General features: G+C 31.8%; 1 protein-coding gene across 3 annotated transcripts in view; it reads right to left on the reverse strand.

Annotated features, from left to right (window-relative positions):
- Positions 1-19,370, reverse strand: part of LNPK (lunapark, ER junction formation factor) — a 61,165-nt gene that overhangs the window by 14,615 nt on the left and 27,180 nt on the right. For all 3 annotated transcript variants that reach the window (XM_039855997.1, XM_039855999.1, XM_039855998.1), the window contains 3 exons: positions 15,530-15,613; positions 15,396-15,447; positions 1,078-1,290 (listed from right to left, as the gene is read on the reverse strand). In XM_039855997.1, the coding sequence (XP_039711931.1) occupies positions 1,078-1,290; positions 15,396-15,447; positions 15,530-15,613 (349 nt within the window). The remainder of the gene's footprint in view (positions 1-1,077; positions 1,291-15,395; positions 15,448-15,529; positions 15,614-19,370) is intronic.

Below are 19,370 nucleotides of genomic sequence, written 5' to 3' on the forward strand. Positions count from 1 at the left end.
TTTTTCAATAACTATTTTTAAAATTATAATTGGTATACATTTCATTTGTAGCCAACTTTTAAAATTTGTTTATGAATTAATACTTTTCTAATTTTCTAAAATCTTGTGTTGCTTTTTTTAAAAGAGCGGGGGAAAAAATCTATTGTAATAGTAACATTTAGATTGCTTATTGATTTTATTACAGAAGTGCCCTGAATACCTGATAACTACTGACTAGCGTCAAAAGCATTATAAATTATGTTAGCAATTAGTCATAAAATACCAAAGTAATCTAAATTAGAATTAAATATCCTAAAATAAGATAATCATTGTATTCAAGAATCTGACATAGAAATCTACATAAAATAATGTGATCTGCTAAAACAATGAACTTCCACATCTTAATCACACCCTAAAAGAAAATTGCAGGGTAATGCAATCTCTTGCGCTATAAAAATGGGATCTTCCCCTAGTGATCTACCACACTAAAAAAAGAGAATCCAAACCAATGAAATAGTAGTAAAGGCAGTATGTTAATTTAATAGAACTTTATGCTAATGTATCCGTCAATAAATACTAAAGTTCTTTGGGTTAAAACAAACAAACAAACAAACAAAAACAATTTCCTGGCCCATATGAACAACTGTAGTATTGTACACCACGATGAAGGAATATTCATCCTGAGATATGTTAAGTAATTGTCATGTTTAAAAATATATGTGAAGGGTTTAACAAAAAGCATGAATATATTCCAAAAGTGTTCTCGTCTATCTCCATTTTATATAAATCTGGAGCCATTCTAAAGCTGAATATAAAAAGATATGCTATACTGTTGACTACAGAAAACTACAAAGTTTTATTGCCATTTAAACAAAAAAGCTATAACAGTTAAATGAGCTCAAGAAATAGGTTTCAGTATCACAAGGTGCCAGCTGTAAAGAGTTATAGCTAATTGAATATGGAACTCCTGCTTAATCAGATAACTGCTCTGCTATTTCCAAATGAAATGCCATTTCCATACTGTCTGAAAATGGCCCGTTTTATTGGTAACCAGAGAAAACAATATAAACTGTAAATAACATTAAGTGCTCTGTTTACCCATTCCAGGCACTGAAGTACCAGGAGATCCAAGACGTCTTGGTAACATATTTGATGATAGGGCTGGAGTAACAGCTCTTTCTGGGGGTCCACCAGGGGCTGAAGTGTCCTTTGGTGGTCCTGGAGATACTGGAACTTGTGGAGGAGGGCCCTGGCTAGAACTTGCTGGTGTTGGAGAAAGGTTTCTTTGCGCTGCAGTTCGCTGACGAATCTCTGAGAATAATAGAAAAAAGTATAAATTAAATTTAATATCCAATATACCACATTAGTGAATTCCACAAGTATTACTTACATTTTAATAAAGCTTTATGCCATGAGAAGGTATCTGTAAAACCAAAACTCCTTGTAATATGAAATCTATAAAATATAATATTGAAATCTGACTATAATAGAGTACTTTATTTCTGAACCTACAAGTCAACTGCATATATTTACACAACAAGCTGTGGACTCAGTCTATCTACTGATATAACTTTTCAAAATCAATGCAAATAATATAAAATCATCACCAATTATGTGTCATTTTTTTTACAGTAATCCTTCCTAATTTATAATAAAGGAAAGAAATTTTATCAGAATTAGTGAAAATGCTAGTGAAAATTACAGATTTATTTTTCAAGATAAAAATAATAGTAACTCTAAGAAATAAGTGAATAAGTATATTCTGGAATTATCAAATAATTTATGACGTAATTAATCTAAGAAGTCTGAAAAAGTATTAAAAGTATGAAAAGGAAAAGTGCTCATTCTCCTTTAAACTACTGCGATCTTTTTAATAAACTTTTTTTTGCCAGTACATTCAATAAAGGAAAATTTCCATTTGGCATAAATAATGTATCATCATAAATAAATCTTACCTCTATTTGCAGAAATTACAAGATCTTTTGTTTGCCAAATCCAGGCTACTGCCTCTTTTTGTAGTTTTATTGAAACACAATAATTCTCTTTTGTTTATATATTGTCTATGGCTTCTTTAAAAGAGTTGAGTAGGTGCCACAGAGACCATATGGCTCTCAAAGCTATTTACTGTATTTGCTATTTGGCCCTTTGCAGAAAGTTTCATGATCCCCTAACTCAATAACATAAAATTCAATTCTATCATTCCCCATTCCCACCAACACCTTACTTGAATGTCAATGGTAAGATCTAAAGAAGCACTTACAGCTTTTTAATTGTACATCCCATTAAATTATCACAAATCTTGAAACAGAGTGCTGAAACTAAAGAAGTTAAATTTTAATTGGCATGATTGGTAAAAATGCACACTTCCAAAAGCAAAATACTTTAGATTCGGACTCTATTTGACAGTTAAAGATTTTTATGAAAAGTCCATTGCAATCAAAAGTACAGCTCTAGCATCAGATTTCAGTTTATACAATTTAGTCTACTAGTTAAGAACCTGGGCCCTGTGGTCAGAAAGGTTTGATTAGAATCTTGCCTGTTGCTACATTACCTAAGATGGGTTAACATCACTAAGCCTCTATTTCTTTGGCTGTAAAATTAAGACAATAATGTTCCTAACTCAAAGTTGTTATGAGGATTAAATAATATCTATAAATTGATAGTTCACATTTATTGAATAAATAATTTTTCAGATGACAGTGTTTTCATACAACTAAGTGTTGTTAAATAACCAGTTAGCTATAATTACTGGGACCAATAAATTTTCTATTGATTCTTAACGTAGTCTCTAACTTAGGCATTGCAATAATAAATTACAACCATGTCATCATTATATAAATGGAACTGTCTTTATGTTTGTCTATTTTCCATGAAGTTTATATAGAAAATTTCCAATTTTATCTGGACTAATTGTATTCTTCTATCTCCTGCAAATGAGCAGATCCCTTAATGATCACAAAGAACTCACAAGGAACACCTTAAAGGTAGTTACACATTAGGAAAGCCATTAAATGCTACAAAAGGTACCAAGATCAATGAAATTATGTTAAGACTGGATCATTTAAATTAATTTAAAATAACAAGGCATCGAATATTGTAAATAATTTTTTTAGTCAATTTTCAGGTAAAACATAACTCAAAAAATGACATTTTCCAGACTCACAAATATAGACAATCTGGTGACGGCCAGAGGGGTTGTCGGGGGAGAGGTGGGGAAAAGTGGTGAAGGGTTAAAGAAGTACAAACTAGTAGTTGATAGATGGTCACTGGAATAGGAAGCATGGCATAGGGAATGCAGTCAGCAGTAATGTAATGGCTATGTGTAGCCAGAGGGAAGATAAAATAATCAGGGGGATCTCATAAACTATATATAAATGTCTAACCAATGTACTGTATACTTGAAGCTAATAATAAAGTAAAATAAAAAACTGCAAACAAAAAAATAAATAAATAACATTTTCTTCCAGATAAGTTTTTTCCTACATAAAAGAGTAACATAGTTGTTTATTATAGATAAATAAAAGTTTAACATTTATTAGACTATATTAAAAGTAGCTATTATCCTTTCACTTCTTGAACAAAGGCTTGAGACTGCTTCCTCTGAATGTGCATTTACCCTGTGAAAATTAACCAAAGCATTCTTTTAACATCTCTCCTAATGTGCTACTGAAAGGAGAAGCCTATAACTAACTAGTAAGCAAAGAACACCATGTCTAGCATTCCATAAAAGAGACTTGGCTTAATAATTTCTAATTTTAAATTTAGGCAGACAAAGGGGAAAAAATGATATGGAAGAGTTAGGAAAGAGAAAAAAGAGTTTCACCATTTCCAAAGGAAAAGCAAGTAACAAAGAGTTACAATATCGATAGTTAAAAATAGTGATACAGTCCCAATCTATATTTGGTAAAGTGTTATGAAATATTCTGGTAATCTCAATTTAAAATACCTAAAATTTCTCAACCATTAGCTAACAATTGCCATTCACAAATGCCTTATAATTTACTCTAAAAAGTTTCTAGTACTCATCAAAGCAGTCATACTGGTTATATTGAACTTTTCCTTCATTTAAATGTAAAACAACATCTCTCAAAAAAGATTTACCAAGCATGCCTACCAATCTGGTGAAGTATCATAAGGAGTGTTCCATAAAGTCAGTTCTTGACTGGAAGATGTTTTAACATCTTTATCAATACTCATTTTTTGATTAAAACTTTGATAAAAATCATGCTCACTGAATATGAGAACATGTCTATATTTTTAAACTCCAAATGAAGCAAACAAAATAAGATTTAAAACTACTATATTATGATAAACAAAAGGAAGAAAAGTGTAAAATAAAGATAAAACAAGATAGTTGCTAAATCATAGTTTCTGAGATTAAACAGTCTTGATTTAAATTTTGCTCCACCCTTTTTATTAGATGTGCATGCAGCCTTTTCCAAGTTAATAACAATAATGAGAATTTTTACCTCTTATGCTTTTGTAAAGATTAAATGAGATCACCGATGCAAAGAACTGAGTCAGAGGACAAGGAAAAGTACTTAATAAGCAATAACTAGTATAAGTAGTATAAATCTAAAAGTTCCAGAGATTACAACAATCAAAAGCTAAGCAATCCAGAACTTCTGAATCAATTATTAAAATAAAATACAGATGTTAATTTACAAGTTAAATGTTTTCCTAAAGTTATTTGTAAACTTATTTAAATGTGTAACTTGACAATTTATATAAAAACTTAAATCTGTAACGCTAGCTTTCTATTAAAAAACTCTTGAGATGACCTATAATACAAATAATTCTCTTAATTTATCAGATTTTTAAATCCTCTTTCTCTACATACTGGTAGAAAGTTTTATCTTTGTTCTAGTCTTAAGCTGTAGTAGGAAGAACACCATACAACAGTTAGGAGACCTGGATTTTCATCTTAGCAGATACCACCTGTTCTTATGTGAACTAAAAAGTCTTTTATACACTCTGAGTTTCAAATTTATTTAAAGAGTATTAGCAGAACCACAAACACAATCCTCATATTTTTTCCTAGCACTGGTCAAAGGCTTTCTGAACTACTGTGTCCAGTTCTTAGCCTCGTAAGAAAAAATTTCAATAAATTTTAGTTATGAGAAAAAAATCTTTAAATCTGAACGACTCACATTTGCAGATATGGAGACTTAAACTTAGGGTGAATTTGGCTCTTTATAAGCATGATTACGAGATGTAATTAGGTGAGGTATGGGGATATATCTTCAGGAGTGTTCATATTTTTCAATTTATGTTCATTTGTATGTTTAAATTTATATCAATATAATTCCTTTAAATAACCAAAATAATAAAGACCATGCATCCAACATCTCTTACTTTCATAATTTTCTAAATTCTACATTCACTGTATCATCTTTTTCACAGTCTACTCATACTCAGCTCTTTTAAATACAGTTTCTGCCCTACTTCTCTACTAAAATTGTTTTCTCATTAGGTTGATGACTTTTTATTAACAAAAATGACTCTGTAACATTTTCCTTCCCATAGAGGCAAAGCTTTTTTAAAAGAGAAAAACTTCCCCAACATTTTACTCTTCAACACAACACAATCTGGTTCTTGTACTCTTGTTTTGGTTACATTACCATCATTATTATTAGCATAGCTGCTCTTTATCAAATCCCTATTAACTGCTAGGAAGTATACCAGGCATTTTATGTAAGTTTATTAGTTTCATCAATATTTAGACCAACTCTTTGAGATAACTCCTATCCTCAGTTTTCAAAAGAAGAAATCAAAGCTCAGAAGATTAGTAGCCAAAAAGTCTCACAGTAAATAAGAGATGGAGCCAGAATTCAAACCCCAGTTTTTATAACGCCCTCGCTTTGTTACACAACCTATCAGATGTAATGGTCTCATTTGTCTTCTACTTACTTGATGCCTTGTAGACTATGACAGTGGATGCCATCTCTACAACACTTCAACTTTTTTAGATGCCAGTTTAGTTCTGCTTTTAACTCTGATCATTCTGTCTTTTTCCTGGGCTCTTTTTTCTCCATCTACCCTTACATGTTAATGTTCCCTGGGATTCTGCAATAGGTACTCTTTATTTTCTTTCCCTGGGCAATTTCACTCAGTTCCATAGTTTCAATAACTGTTACCTATATTTCCCAATGATTCCTAATCTATATCTAACCGCTACCTTTTTCCTGAGCTCCATATGAAATGATCAAATGCCTATAAGCCGCACCACCTGGATGTAATTCCCACTCAAAAGATCCCAAGGCAAATTCATTATCTTCTACATAAACATACTACTCCAATTCTTAGGTTCCTTATCTTGCTTAAAACACTAACATCTAACCAGTTACCCAAGTGAAAAATTTAGGCCATATCTTGACTCCTCCCACTCACCACTTTCCAAATCTGCCATAGAGTGTTGTCACTCTACTCTTAAATCTAAATTCTCTTACATCTTGTCCTTTTTCAACAACTTTATCTAGTACAGGACTTTACCTCTTACCTATGTTAGATGCTATACTAACTGATCATGTCTTCAGCCTTGCTCTTTCCAATGCATTTTCCACATTACAAAAAAAAAAAGTGTTCTTTCTAAAATGCAAAATTGATCTAAAATGCAAAGCCTCCAGTGGCTTTCCATGTTGCCTATAAAATAAAGTCCCAAATTCCATAATCTTTCATACAAAATCCTTCATAAACCCTACCACCTAAACCCTACCACCCTTTTTCAGGCATACAGTACTTTTGCAGTCCCTCAAGGTACCAAATTATTTCTCTCTTCTTGTCTTTGCATGTGAAGTAGACCTAGAGAGTCCTTTCTTCAGGTGTGTTCTAAAAGCAAATCATTATTAAAATTTATAATACTTGTGATTCATGCTTACCTTCATTGTGGTCTTTAGTATGCTAAAATTATTTACATGTACACACCCATTTTTAACCAAGAACTAACAGGCAGGAATTACATCTTTGTAGCCCAAAATGTAGCAACATAACTGGCACAAAATATGAGCTTAATAAAAGTCGAAGAAACAAATTCACTTTCTTCCTCCATTTCAATATCAAATTTCCAATTGCCTATTACCCAACTTACATGGTATAGGAGGCACTTCCTCATCCCCAGAACCTATAAATATGTTATGTTTCATGAAAGGGGAATTAAGGTTGCAGATGAAATTAAAATTGTTAATCAGTTGAATCTGCGTTGCCTGCTGCACTGAGAATTTCAGCCTAACTTCAGGAGACCAAAAAAAAAAGCTATCTTCAAGCAGAAAATTTACTAATTATATATACCACTTGCCAGCCTTTAGTTCACTTTTTTTGTTATTGTTTTTAAATTAACATTACATTTTGCTTTATAGTCCTTTATCTCAACATTTACTTTTTTTCATGACCTTGATAATTTATTTCTATTCTAATTTGTCTCCTACCTCTCTCGGCTTTAAACAATGTGCACCTTGCAATTCACCAAGGTCTCATTTGGTAAATTACACTTTACATTTGAACAAAATTCATGAATTCTAAAAAAAGTTTCCTTTTATTTCCTTTAACTCAACTCATTTATTAAGCAACCATTATGAGTAAGGCATTACTGAATGGGATTCAGCACTGCATATAGAGGTGGCAAGCAAATATAATACATTACAAAATACATTCATGTTAGTATTATAAAAAAGGAACCAACAAAGTACCAAGGAGGGTCTAAGAAGGAAGAGATTAAACTCAGCGATGTGTTCATGGTAATGGTGGCATTTAAGATGAACACCGAAAGTAGATGGGGATAGAAATGTCTTTATTACCTGCATTAAAGTTCAGGTGGCAGTTTTAAAATAAGAGTCCAAAATTCTTTTATTTGCCTCCCATCAAATGGGGGAAAGATGATGTATATGTCCCCTCCCTTGAATCTGTGTTCTGTTACTGTTTGACCACAAGAATATAGGTGGGCCATTATGTAGGACTACTTTCTGTCTCTTGGACTGCTTGCTCATAGAACCCAGCCACCGTGTTAGGAGCATACCCAAGTGATCCCATTAGAAAGGTCCACATGGAGACAAACCAACAGCCAGCACCAACTTGTCAGCCATGTGAGTAAGCCATCTTGGTAGCAGATCCTCCAGCCCCGATCACATAGCTCCAGCTGACATGAAGCAGGGATGGGCTGTCTCTACCAAATCTTGCCAAAATTGCAAATCCATAAGCAAAATAAAAAATATTGTTTTAAGCCAATTAGTTTCAGGCTGGTTTGTTACACAAGAGATAATGGTAACAATATAAGTACAACACTTAAGTAAAGAACACCCAAAAAAGTGAATTTACTATTTTATATTTTCTAGATTTTCTTAATCAAATGTACAACCCTCCCGCTTTAAAAAAAAGAAAACATCACAATATGAAGTACCATTCCATTTGCTATCAAGATCAAAATTAATTAAAGATTTCTACTTTAATCTTCCATAAATCCCACGGAACGCAACTGAGTAAACTCTTAAAATCTTCTTAAATAAAAAGTAATCCATTTGCTAGAGCCATGAAATTTTCTGCAATACCTACTGATTTCAAATTTAGCTGTAGCAGGATACAACTGACATTTGTTAATTTTATTAGTGTTATGTAAAAGTAAAAGGTAAAAGAAAATGTATAGGTGGCTTCTTTTTAAAATAAATACAGAAAGGTCTGTTAAGAATTTATTTTAGCTATCAGATGGCATCCTCCAATAATTTTATCAGCCTCCCTACTTCAGTCATTCACTCCTACAGACATAATCTAGTTTTCTATCCTTGCCATTAAGGATAACTGCACCGTTCTCAAGTTCAAGCATCCCACTCTCAAACCACACCTATCTTCCAGCGTATTACCTTTATTATTCTTTCAGCTCCAAGGGGATTTGCAATCCATTAAATATTAAAGGAATCAGCAAACTTTTTTTGTAAAGGATCAAATAGTAAATATTTTAAGCTTTGCCAACCACATGATTTCTGTTGCATATTCTTATTCTTTGTTATTTTTTAGAACACTTTCAAAGTGTAAAACCAATTCTAAGCTCAAGAGCCATATAAAACAGACCTTGGCCCAGATTTGTAGGCTATAGCTTGCAGACACCTTTATTAATACTACCAGCACATTTTAACTGTCCATCATCCCCCTGTCATGTCTTTATTTCCCTCATAATCATCTTAAATTCCATAATACATTGTTACAATCACCCCCTTGTATACAACTCCACCTTCCTATCTCTTTATCACTTTATCAAATCCATTAGGCAAAACCCCAGCCCTGGTTAAAACCAACTCTCTGCCTACACCATACCCATACAGCTACACAAAACGAGAAAACACAAACACCCATACTTTTTATTTATGACCATTAACTCTTAAGTGGATGTTAGTGTCCCCTGGCATTCCCATATTTTCCTAACCCATTTACTCTCTCACTCTCCTAGAGAATTATTTTATACCTTCTCTTTAGGACCCCAACATCTTCCCCAACCTCACTCTCATTAAGAAAAAAGATAGTACTAGATGAAAATCCCCACTACCTACTGATATCTATGTCCTCTGTCTTCCCTCCTTACTATAGATAAACTGTACACTTGTACCCTAAATCTCATTCCTTCATGCCTCCTCATGACTAGTTCGCCATCAACTGTCCCCACTTTCTCCATCATTAATTAGTCTATCTTCTAGGCCATTCCCAGTAGCACACAAACATGCTATCATTTCTTTCATATAGCATGTTCACTCACACATAAAAAGCTACCCATTTTTCCACTCCCTTTTCTCAAAAAAATTGTCCCTTGTCATGTCTCCAACTTCTCTATTCCCATACTTCCTTAAACTCACTCTAATCAGGCTTGTCCCCATTCTTCCACCAAAACTGTTCTTTTCAAGGTTACCGAGGACCTCAACATTGCTAAAATCAATGGTAAATTCTCAACCCTCAACTTACCTGGCAGCAGTTTTTGTCAGAGATGATTACTACCTTGAAACACTCTCTTCAATTAGTGTCCAGGACTCCCTACTCTCCTGGGTTTCATATCTCACTGACTCCTTCTTACCCATTTTCCTTTTCCTGGTTCCTCTTCATTACTCTCAACATCTCCATATTAAAGTACCCTAAAGCAGCCTTGGCCCTTTTCTTTCTCCACATTTAAATCCTTGGTAATCTCATCCAGTTTCATGGTTTTAATATCATCCACATATTGATGACACCCAAATTTATATCTCCAGCCCAGATCATTCTTATTTACCAGACTCATACTCAACTGCTTCCTTAAAATCTCTACTTGGATGTCTGTCTAATAAGCATCTCAAATATACATGTCCAAAATCAAACCTGGTTCTTCACCACCTCATCTCAACCCCCCTCTAAAAAGTGTTCCTCTTACAATTTCTACCATCCCAATAAATGACAACTCTATCTTCCCAGTTACTCAGGCCAAAATCTTGAGGTCTGCTCTGACTCCTCCTTCTCTGACACCATATTCAATCAATCAAGAAATCTTCCACCTTCAAAATAGGCAAACTTGGATTATTTCTTAAACCACCTCCAATGTTACTAAACCAAGGTCCACGCCACCATCAGTGCTTTCCTAGATTAAAGCAATAGCTTTCTAAAGTCTCCTTGCTTCCACCTTTGCTTCCTTTGCAGGTTAAACACAGTAACCTCCCTTTTAAAACACAATGTTGATCATGTCTATCCTATGTTCAACACACACAAAAAAAAATTTAAATCATTAAAAACTAAAGTTCTTATAATGATCTACATTCTGTAAGACCCCATATGATATGATCCTTTGCTACCATATTGGCCTCCTTGCTATCTCTAGAATAATCTGGGCATGCTCTCCACTCAAGTCTTTGAACTCACTGATTCTTCTGTCTGGAATGTTCTTTCCTCAGATATCTGCCTGGTTCATTCCCTTGCTTCTTTCGTGTCTTTGATCAAATGCCACCATATCATTGTGGCCTTCCCTGACAACCCTATTTGAAACTTCAACCCATCCTCACTCAAGGCACTCCCTACTCACCAGCTTGTCTTTATTTTCCTCCATCTAAATATATATACACACATATATGTATATGAATGTGTGTACATATATTTACATATAATTTTTAACTGTCTCTTTCCTACACATACATACAAAAGGAGAGAGGTGTTTTGTTTTGGTTTTTGTCTGTTTTGTTCACTACTATGTCCCCAGGGCCTAAAACAATAACGGGAAGATAGCACACACACTGTAAACATTATTGGAAGAAAAATGAATAAATCAGAAATTAGAACACAGAAGTCAAATTTAATCTTATATATCAATTAAACCTTTAACAGAAATTTAATTTTTTAACATCCCCAAATATCTGGATTTATTTATCCTATAAAAGCTATTCAAGAATTTACACTGTGACAAATTCCATTTTTCATTAAATCCAAACTTTATTACTTTATAATCTAGAAATGGCATTAAGGCTTTTCATCTCTCAGTCCATGATTTCTACAGAACTAGAATAAATGCTAAGTGTCTAAGTACCATATCATTCTATTTAATGTATATATATATTTAATGTATATCTGTATATTTATACATACACCTACTTTTCATGTTTATTTATTCCTCCATATCAAATGATGACACTGATTTTCTAAGATTTAACATCCACTGAAAAAAATTCCTTATAAAAAGGAGTCAAGGCTAAATTGTCAAGGTTATCATAAACAAGGAAAGTCTAAGAAACTGGCATAGCCAAAAGAAGCCTAAGAAGACATGACAACTAAATATAGTGTGATATCCTGGATGAGATTTTAAACAGAAAAAGAATATTAGGTAAAAACTAAGAAAATCTGAATAAACTATAGACTTTAAGTTAATAATAGTGAGTCAATATTGGTTCACTGATTTTAACAAATGTATTGTGTTAACGTAAGATGTGAATAGGAGGGGAAACTTTGTACAAGGATATATGGGAACTCTTTGTACCTACTTTGCAATTTTTCTATAAATCTAAAAATGTTCTAAAAGATTAAGACTATTAAAAATGGGGAGGCAGTCAGGTTAGTCACGTCCAGCAAATATAATACTCCGTTTAGTACTAAACCAAAACAAAATCAAACAATACTATTCTCAAATTCTATAATCAATCTCATTATAATATAGATCATTAACAACTAAGTAAGAAAAAATAAAAGAACAATAACTACTACACATGAATCAAAATTCTGGTTTGACAACCATGCAAGAGACCTAGTAAAATAAGGACAACATAATTAGATTCAATTTGGAGAGTACAGCTATTCAAGTGCCACATATGTACATACATACTTCTTTAGGACTTTATTCCCCCTTGCTATTATCTAAATTCAGAAATGCATGAAAGAAAGGGAGAGAAAGAGGAAGAAAACAGGGAAGAGAAGGAGGAGGAAGAGAAGGTTGGTTCAAGCAAAGAAAAAAGACTTCATTTTAAACGCATAGAAATGTAAGACTATACTTTCAGGGATCATTTCTATAGTTTGTCATAAACACGTAGAAACAGAACTTGAGCATAAATAAAATATATGATAAAGCCACCTATAAAAATAAGAAGAACTTAAAAGAGATTTGACAGGATTAATTTAAACAACAAAATTAAATTATAATTCTCAAAAGTAGAATAAAGTTGAAATACAGTTTATAATTTTTTAAAAAAAGGAAAAAAATCCAAACAGCAATTAGTTACAATAGACCTAGAAGAGCTAGGAATACTAAAATAGTACACTCCAGAAGAAATATTTTTTAAAAAGAAGTTATAAGCTTCTTAGGGTCAAAAACCATATTATAATCGTCTGTTTATTCCCCATGGTGCCTGCACATAAGAGTTATTTAATACATTCTTTTAAATGAAAAATTCACTAATATAGTTAAATGTTAATTCTCTAGAAAAGAATATCTAAAAGTTATGCCACAAGAATCCAAAGTGGAGAGACCAGCAATGGTTTTTCTATAATTATGATATGACATCAAAAGGAAAAAATTTATTTGGATTTCAAAGTTTCTAAGGAAAGATAAGTTTAGCTTTTTCAAGTAACTTACGTTGCCTAGATATTAATAAATACTTAAGAATGTTAGTAAAGAGGATCATACATCTGTTCTTTTTTAATGAGAGAAAAAAAGATTTTTAAAAAAATAACAGCTTTCTGCAAAATATCACATTAAAAAATATATTCCCTAAAGCTATCTAAGAAGTATTTTTCAAAAGTTAGTACCAGTTACACCAAATACTGTAAAAATCATAGAAACCTAAACGATAGGCCAAAAAACTTTTTTATAATTACTAGAAAATATAAATTGTAGAAAATTTAAGCTGATATTTAAAGTAGGAGTTTCACTGTAATCAACTATTTTAATCATATGTAAACTTTACATTTTTCAAAAGCGCAAGCTAATATTTCTAAAATCCAAAATTCTTATATATTTTGGATATTAGCCCCTTATTGGAGGCATTGTTTGTAAATATCTTCTCCCATTCAGCTGGTTGCCTCTTTGTTTTGTTGATGGTTTCTTTTGCTGTGCAGAAGCTTTTTAGTTTGATATAGTCCCATTCATTTATTTTTGCTGTTTACTTCCTTGCCTTTGAGGTCAAATTCATAAAATCTCTAAAATCAAGGCCCATGAGTTTAGAACCTATGTATTCTTCTATGCAATTTACTGTTTCAGGTCTTATATTTAGGTCTTTGATGCTCAACTTCACTAGCTATTAGGGAAATGCAAATCAAAACCACAATGATATACAACCTCACACCTATAAGAATGGCTATTATCAACAAAACAAGTAATAAATGTTGGAGAAGTTGTGGGAAAAAAGGAGCCCTCACACACTGCTTGTGGGAATGCAAATTGGTACAGCCACTATGGAAAACAGTATAGAGGTTCCACAAAAAATTAAGAATAGAATTACCATATGACTCAGCGATCCCTCTTCTGGGTATCTACCTTAAAAATTTGAAAACATTTATTCATAAAGATATATGCACCCCATTGTTCACTTTTACATTATTCACAGTGGCTAAAACATAGAAACAAATAAGGTGTCCTTTGATAGATGATTGGATAAAGATGTGGTACGTATATATAATGGAATATTACTCAGCTATAAGAACAGATGAAAGACTGCCATCTGTGACAACATGGACGGATCTTGAGATTATCATGCCAAGCAAAAAAATTCAGACAGAAAAGTTGAAAACCTTCATTTCACGTATATGTGGGATATAAAACTGAAAGCAACCAATGAACAAGACAAACAAACAAAAACTCATAGACACAGACAACAGTTTGGTGGTTACCAGAGGGAAAGGGGCGAGGGAGGGAGGCAGAAAAGGGTAAAGGGGGGGTCAAACATATGGTTCCAGATTTGACTTTGGGTGCTTAACATACAATGCAATATACATATGACATATTATTGACCTGTACACTTGAAACTTATATAATTTTGTTAACCAATGTCACTTCAATAAATTTTAAAAAATAATAAAAACCAAAATCCTATTTATGGAATATAGAAGAGGATAGGATTCTTCCCACATAGCTCTGCCAATTAGAAAACCTAAAATTACTACAGCTTTATTTTGTACCTATAGTCTTTGTGGATATTTATAAAAGAATTGACTTCTCAAAATTCTAAATGTCATCTTAGCTTTATTAACCAAGCTATAATTCTGAAGATTTATAAGAACAGATGTTAAATTTATTAAAATAGTAGTATATTCTATAACAAAAGTCTTACAAATTATATTATTATATTCTAGAGAAAAGAACAAAGAGAGAATCCAATGCGAACTCAGAAATATCTTTTCACATGCCAGTCTTGGGAAAAGTTTATGTACCGTTTGAAATAATGACTTTTTAAATGTTACATAATATTTAATGATATAACAATGATGATTTCATTAATAATCTTGCGACATAACCTCAAAAAGAAAGCATTAACATTATTTATATAGCCATAATTCCATTCATTTCTAAATTATTTTATTTTCTTCCTGAATAAGTGTTTAGAAGAAACTTCATATTTGACAAAAATCTTCATTAAATTTATCTCAAAAATAAATCATAAAAATGTAAGAATTTTTGTAACAATAAATATTCCAAGAGATCCTTATTTAAAGGGGAGGGGGAAAAAACCTTACAAAATATTGGTGAAATTCCTTAGATTTCAAAGATGAAAACCATTTATATTTTTGGTCTTAACAGATACCTTTATCAACATAATCATGCAAAATCAAAATGAAATAAACTTATGCCATCACTCCAAGTCATATCCCAAATTACCAAATAAAAATTAACATAAAAGCATTCTACATAAGTTTTTACACACCTCTATCACACTTTTGAACTCACTTGGGTAAATATGGATCTTTCCAACAGCAGCAGCAGTTTCTACAAAGTTATTTACCTTGTCCAGGTCTTGCAGTTACAGCTGCTCCAGCAGATGGCGGCTCAAATTCCTGTCAATTATAATAATGTTACTACAGTGATGTATTACAATGTGCAGTTTATAATAAAATAGTAGTGATATCACAGACTTACCTTTGCTTTCTTTGATTCTGGATCAAACCTTTCAAGAATTAATTTAGCCGTTTTATAAGTTTCTTTTTCCATAACTTCTTCAAGCTGCGAACGAAAATTTCCATAAATTGTCACATTTTAAAACACATACATTACTGATTTTATAAGTCCTATTCAAAAAGTGTTCAAGTGAAAGACTTAAAATAAACAGCCTATAATATATCCAGATAGCATAAAAGACTTCTGACAGTCAAATAATTAAAATCCAGATTTTAAAATGACTTCTAACCTCTAATATGTTACTTATATTTAACAGCTTTACTGCAAGGAAATACCAAATATTGCTAATTGTTTACATATAATGAGGAGAATAATTACATGCACCAACTTCAATAATGGAATGTGCAAAAATCTATCAGCCATCATTATTGGAAGTTATTAGACATGACAAGCAAATGACAGGCAATTCCTCAGATTTATTTCCTCATAGCACTTAATGCTATTAATTTAAAGAAGGTCGTTAGCCAAGAGCTTTACAAAATAAAATCTCTGTGCCAATTAACTGCTGTCAGCATCGATTTTAGATTATTTATTAGCAGAAGCAATTAGCTTGCTGCAAATGCAGTGAAAACTCACTAACTGGGAGAACAGCCATGGAATTTACTCAAATGACTTTAAAAGCTGAAGCTCCCCCTTTTTTACTTAGATTCAAACTTCAGAGGGAAAAATCTGAACATAGTAAGAATTTAAGCAAAATTTTTACCTAGTTCTATGTTCACACTAAGGGACTATAATTAAAACAGTTCATTATTATAGCATTTTATTTACAATGCACTCAAGTCACTTTATGGCTTAATACATGGGTTTAATTTTAAAAGTAATCACTAGTAAAGTATCATTTAGCAGTTACAGTCCAATATCAGAAAAAGTTTAACTTCAGTGTGAGATAGTCACAGCCATGACAAATAGCAAATGTGCAAAATAAAATGCTTTTGCAAAAATTGGATCAGAACCTTTTCCTTCCCAGTGACCACTAATAGCCACTTAGATTCATTAAATGTCATATTCCAAAGGACACAGCACATTTACCAAATTAAAAATACAGTTAAAAATATGCTGCCACAATAGTAGTTAATAGATCCTCACTAAAAACTCAATTTAACATTTAAGAAGGGCTTAGATGAAAGATTTATTAACCTTAGTTTACTGAAATTAAAACATTTTCCTAATTATTTCAAAATTATAATAAATTTTCAAAACAAGCAAGTTTAAGTTTCTGATTTAAAGGAAATGTTTGTAATATCACTGTAGAGTTGGGGAAAAACTGAGAATAAGACTAGAAAAGGGGCATGATAGAATACATCCCCAAAATAACATAATCTACATAGAATATCAAAGAGCTGAATCCTTGATCTCTATAGATTAATTTTTGATGTTTTAGAACAGTGCTGTGGCAATAGAACTTTATGTAATGATGGAAATGGTTTATATCTGCATAATACAGTAGCCACTAAGCCATGTGTGATAAATGAGCACTTAAAATGTTGCTTGTGCAACTGAAGAACTGAACTGTAATTTTATTTCATTTTAAATAATGTAAATTTAAAAAGCGACATGGGGTTAGTGGCTACTGATTTGGACAACACAGTTCTAAACTAAGACTATTGCTAGGTTTAAAAAGATAATTATATACAATCAGGATCTTTAAAACAACACCCAAAACTCAAAACCAAAATGCCACTTCATCAAATGATTGCAATTCCTGGTAACTCATTCAGCAAGTATTCATATTTAACTCTATGTACATGTAAATATCTTAAATAAAATCATTTACTTCATTTAGATCAGTGGAAATAACATAAACTTGAAACTGTGAAGTCAGAAAAGGTCTGAGTTCAAAGCTAGAAAGACTTTAAGCAAGTCTGTTGGCCTCAGTTTCTCCTTTTGTAAAGCAGATACATTAAGATTTTCTTCATAGCACTGTTGTGCAATTTAAATATAATGATGTAAGAGAAAGAATCTACAACAGTACCTAACACATAATCTTCAATGATATCTCAATTATTCAGACTGGGTCTGAAGCCAGCAATGTTTCCAAATACCCTAATCCCAGGATTCAGGAGTAAAACACCAGATTCTCAGAATTCCCTAAATTAAATTCCTTTTGATTTTCATAAAATTTTATATATTTTAAATAATAATGAATGATATAACAAAGAGTAAATTATTTTTCTGTGACATGGTTATACTAAAAGTTTCAGAGTTTATTTAAAAAAGAATAATAAATAGATGGTCAGTTATTTTTTAGGAATCAACATTATTTTGACAAGTATATTTTAATAACATGTAACAATTATTTCTGCCTGGTATAGACATTTCATCATATAGAACACTAAAAAAGAACACCAATAAAATAAACATTAATTTTTTTTAATTTTGAAAGATAACCACAAATATTTAATATTTCATAATTATTCTTGAAATAAAAATTTAAAATATATAAAGCATTAATGGCCCTACCCAATATTCATGATTTTTGTTTCATGACAAATATTTCAGATGTAGAAAATTGTCTTTTGTTTTGCACTGACTTTGGTCAAATTATTAAGAGTATACCCAAAAGTATCTTAAATTCAGAACATTAGGTACATGTTGCATCATTTAAATTCATCCTTTTATAATGATGAAAATATTGTCTGTTTATCCTGATTTTGATTTTGCTGCTGAAATCAATATTGTTTTTACCAATTCAGATTTTATGTCATTCTCTGATTTCATACAGGAGTATTTCATAACAATAGTCACATCTTTTCTCTCTGCATTTCTTATGTTAAAGTATTTACAAAGATCTGTAGCTCACGGTGAATACTCAAACTCTGGAAAATGCCAGCAAACATTATTGGGTAATATAAAAATGTAACATTTGAAATGTCTAGCGAGGTTAACAGCTCTGCACGGAATCACATGCTGAAATTGCCAATTTAAGGATATTCTTTGCTCCCAAAATTTATGTCATGAAATATCATCACAGGATTTTGTAAAAAGTATACTATGTGTATAATTTATTTGTGAGAACAACTCACCATTAATGACAGGCACATAAAACATACTTATAACATGGCCACAAAATCAAGACTGACTGACTGTAATTAGACTGTGCCATTTCTCTTCTACATGCTCCTGTCCTGTTCCCAGAAATGTCCACATTAACCTACCGCTCAGCATGTCAGCATTTCTCACTCTTGCTTTCAACTGACATTAGTGGATTCCTTTGAACCAGTAACATTTGTAGTTAACTGCTAAGCTTTAATTCCCAGAGAATTATATAACACTTTTTCCCATGTTCCCACTTTCTCAACTTATTTTTCTCAGGATTTGAAAAAACTTAAATTTCCTGAAAAATGCCAGAATTACCACATAGAAATACTATTTTGGAAAAGGCACAGCATTTTCATGAAACCACTTACAGAGGCCATTTTGACGCATATGTTTTGTATCTTGACCTTGAACTGCTTTGATGGATGTTCATGGATTACCTATTCAGAGGGATTATCTATTGAATAGTGATGTTTTTTTAAAACTTAAAGTTTTTTTTTTTTAAGATCACAAAATATGTGAGTGGCAAAATATACACATCTAGACTTGGGAGTTTTTTAGATAACTAAAAATTAATTCCAGCTTTATTTTAATAAGAAAATACATTAAATTCTTAGATTTAAAACATTGTTAAGATGTTACTCATTTTCCTTTCTAAGTAATTTAACTTTTTAATCAATTGATAATTCACGTTCATTGTTACAAATTACACTTTTACAAATTACAAATTTCATTACAAATCTATTCAGATTGAAGAGAAGTATAC

This window comes from Pteropus medius, unplaced genomic scaffold, assembly GCF_902729225.1.
Source record: "Pteropus medius unplaced genomic scaffold, Ma_sr-lr_union100, whole genome shotgun sequence".
Taxonomy (NCBI): domain Eukaryota; kingdom Metazoa; phylum Chordata; class Mammalia; order Chiroptera; family Pteropodidae; genus Pteropus; species Pteropus medius.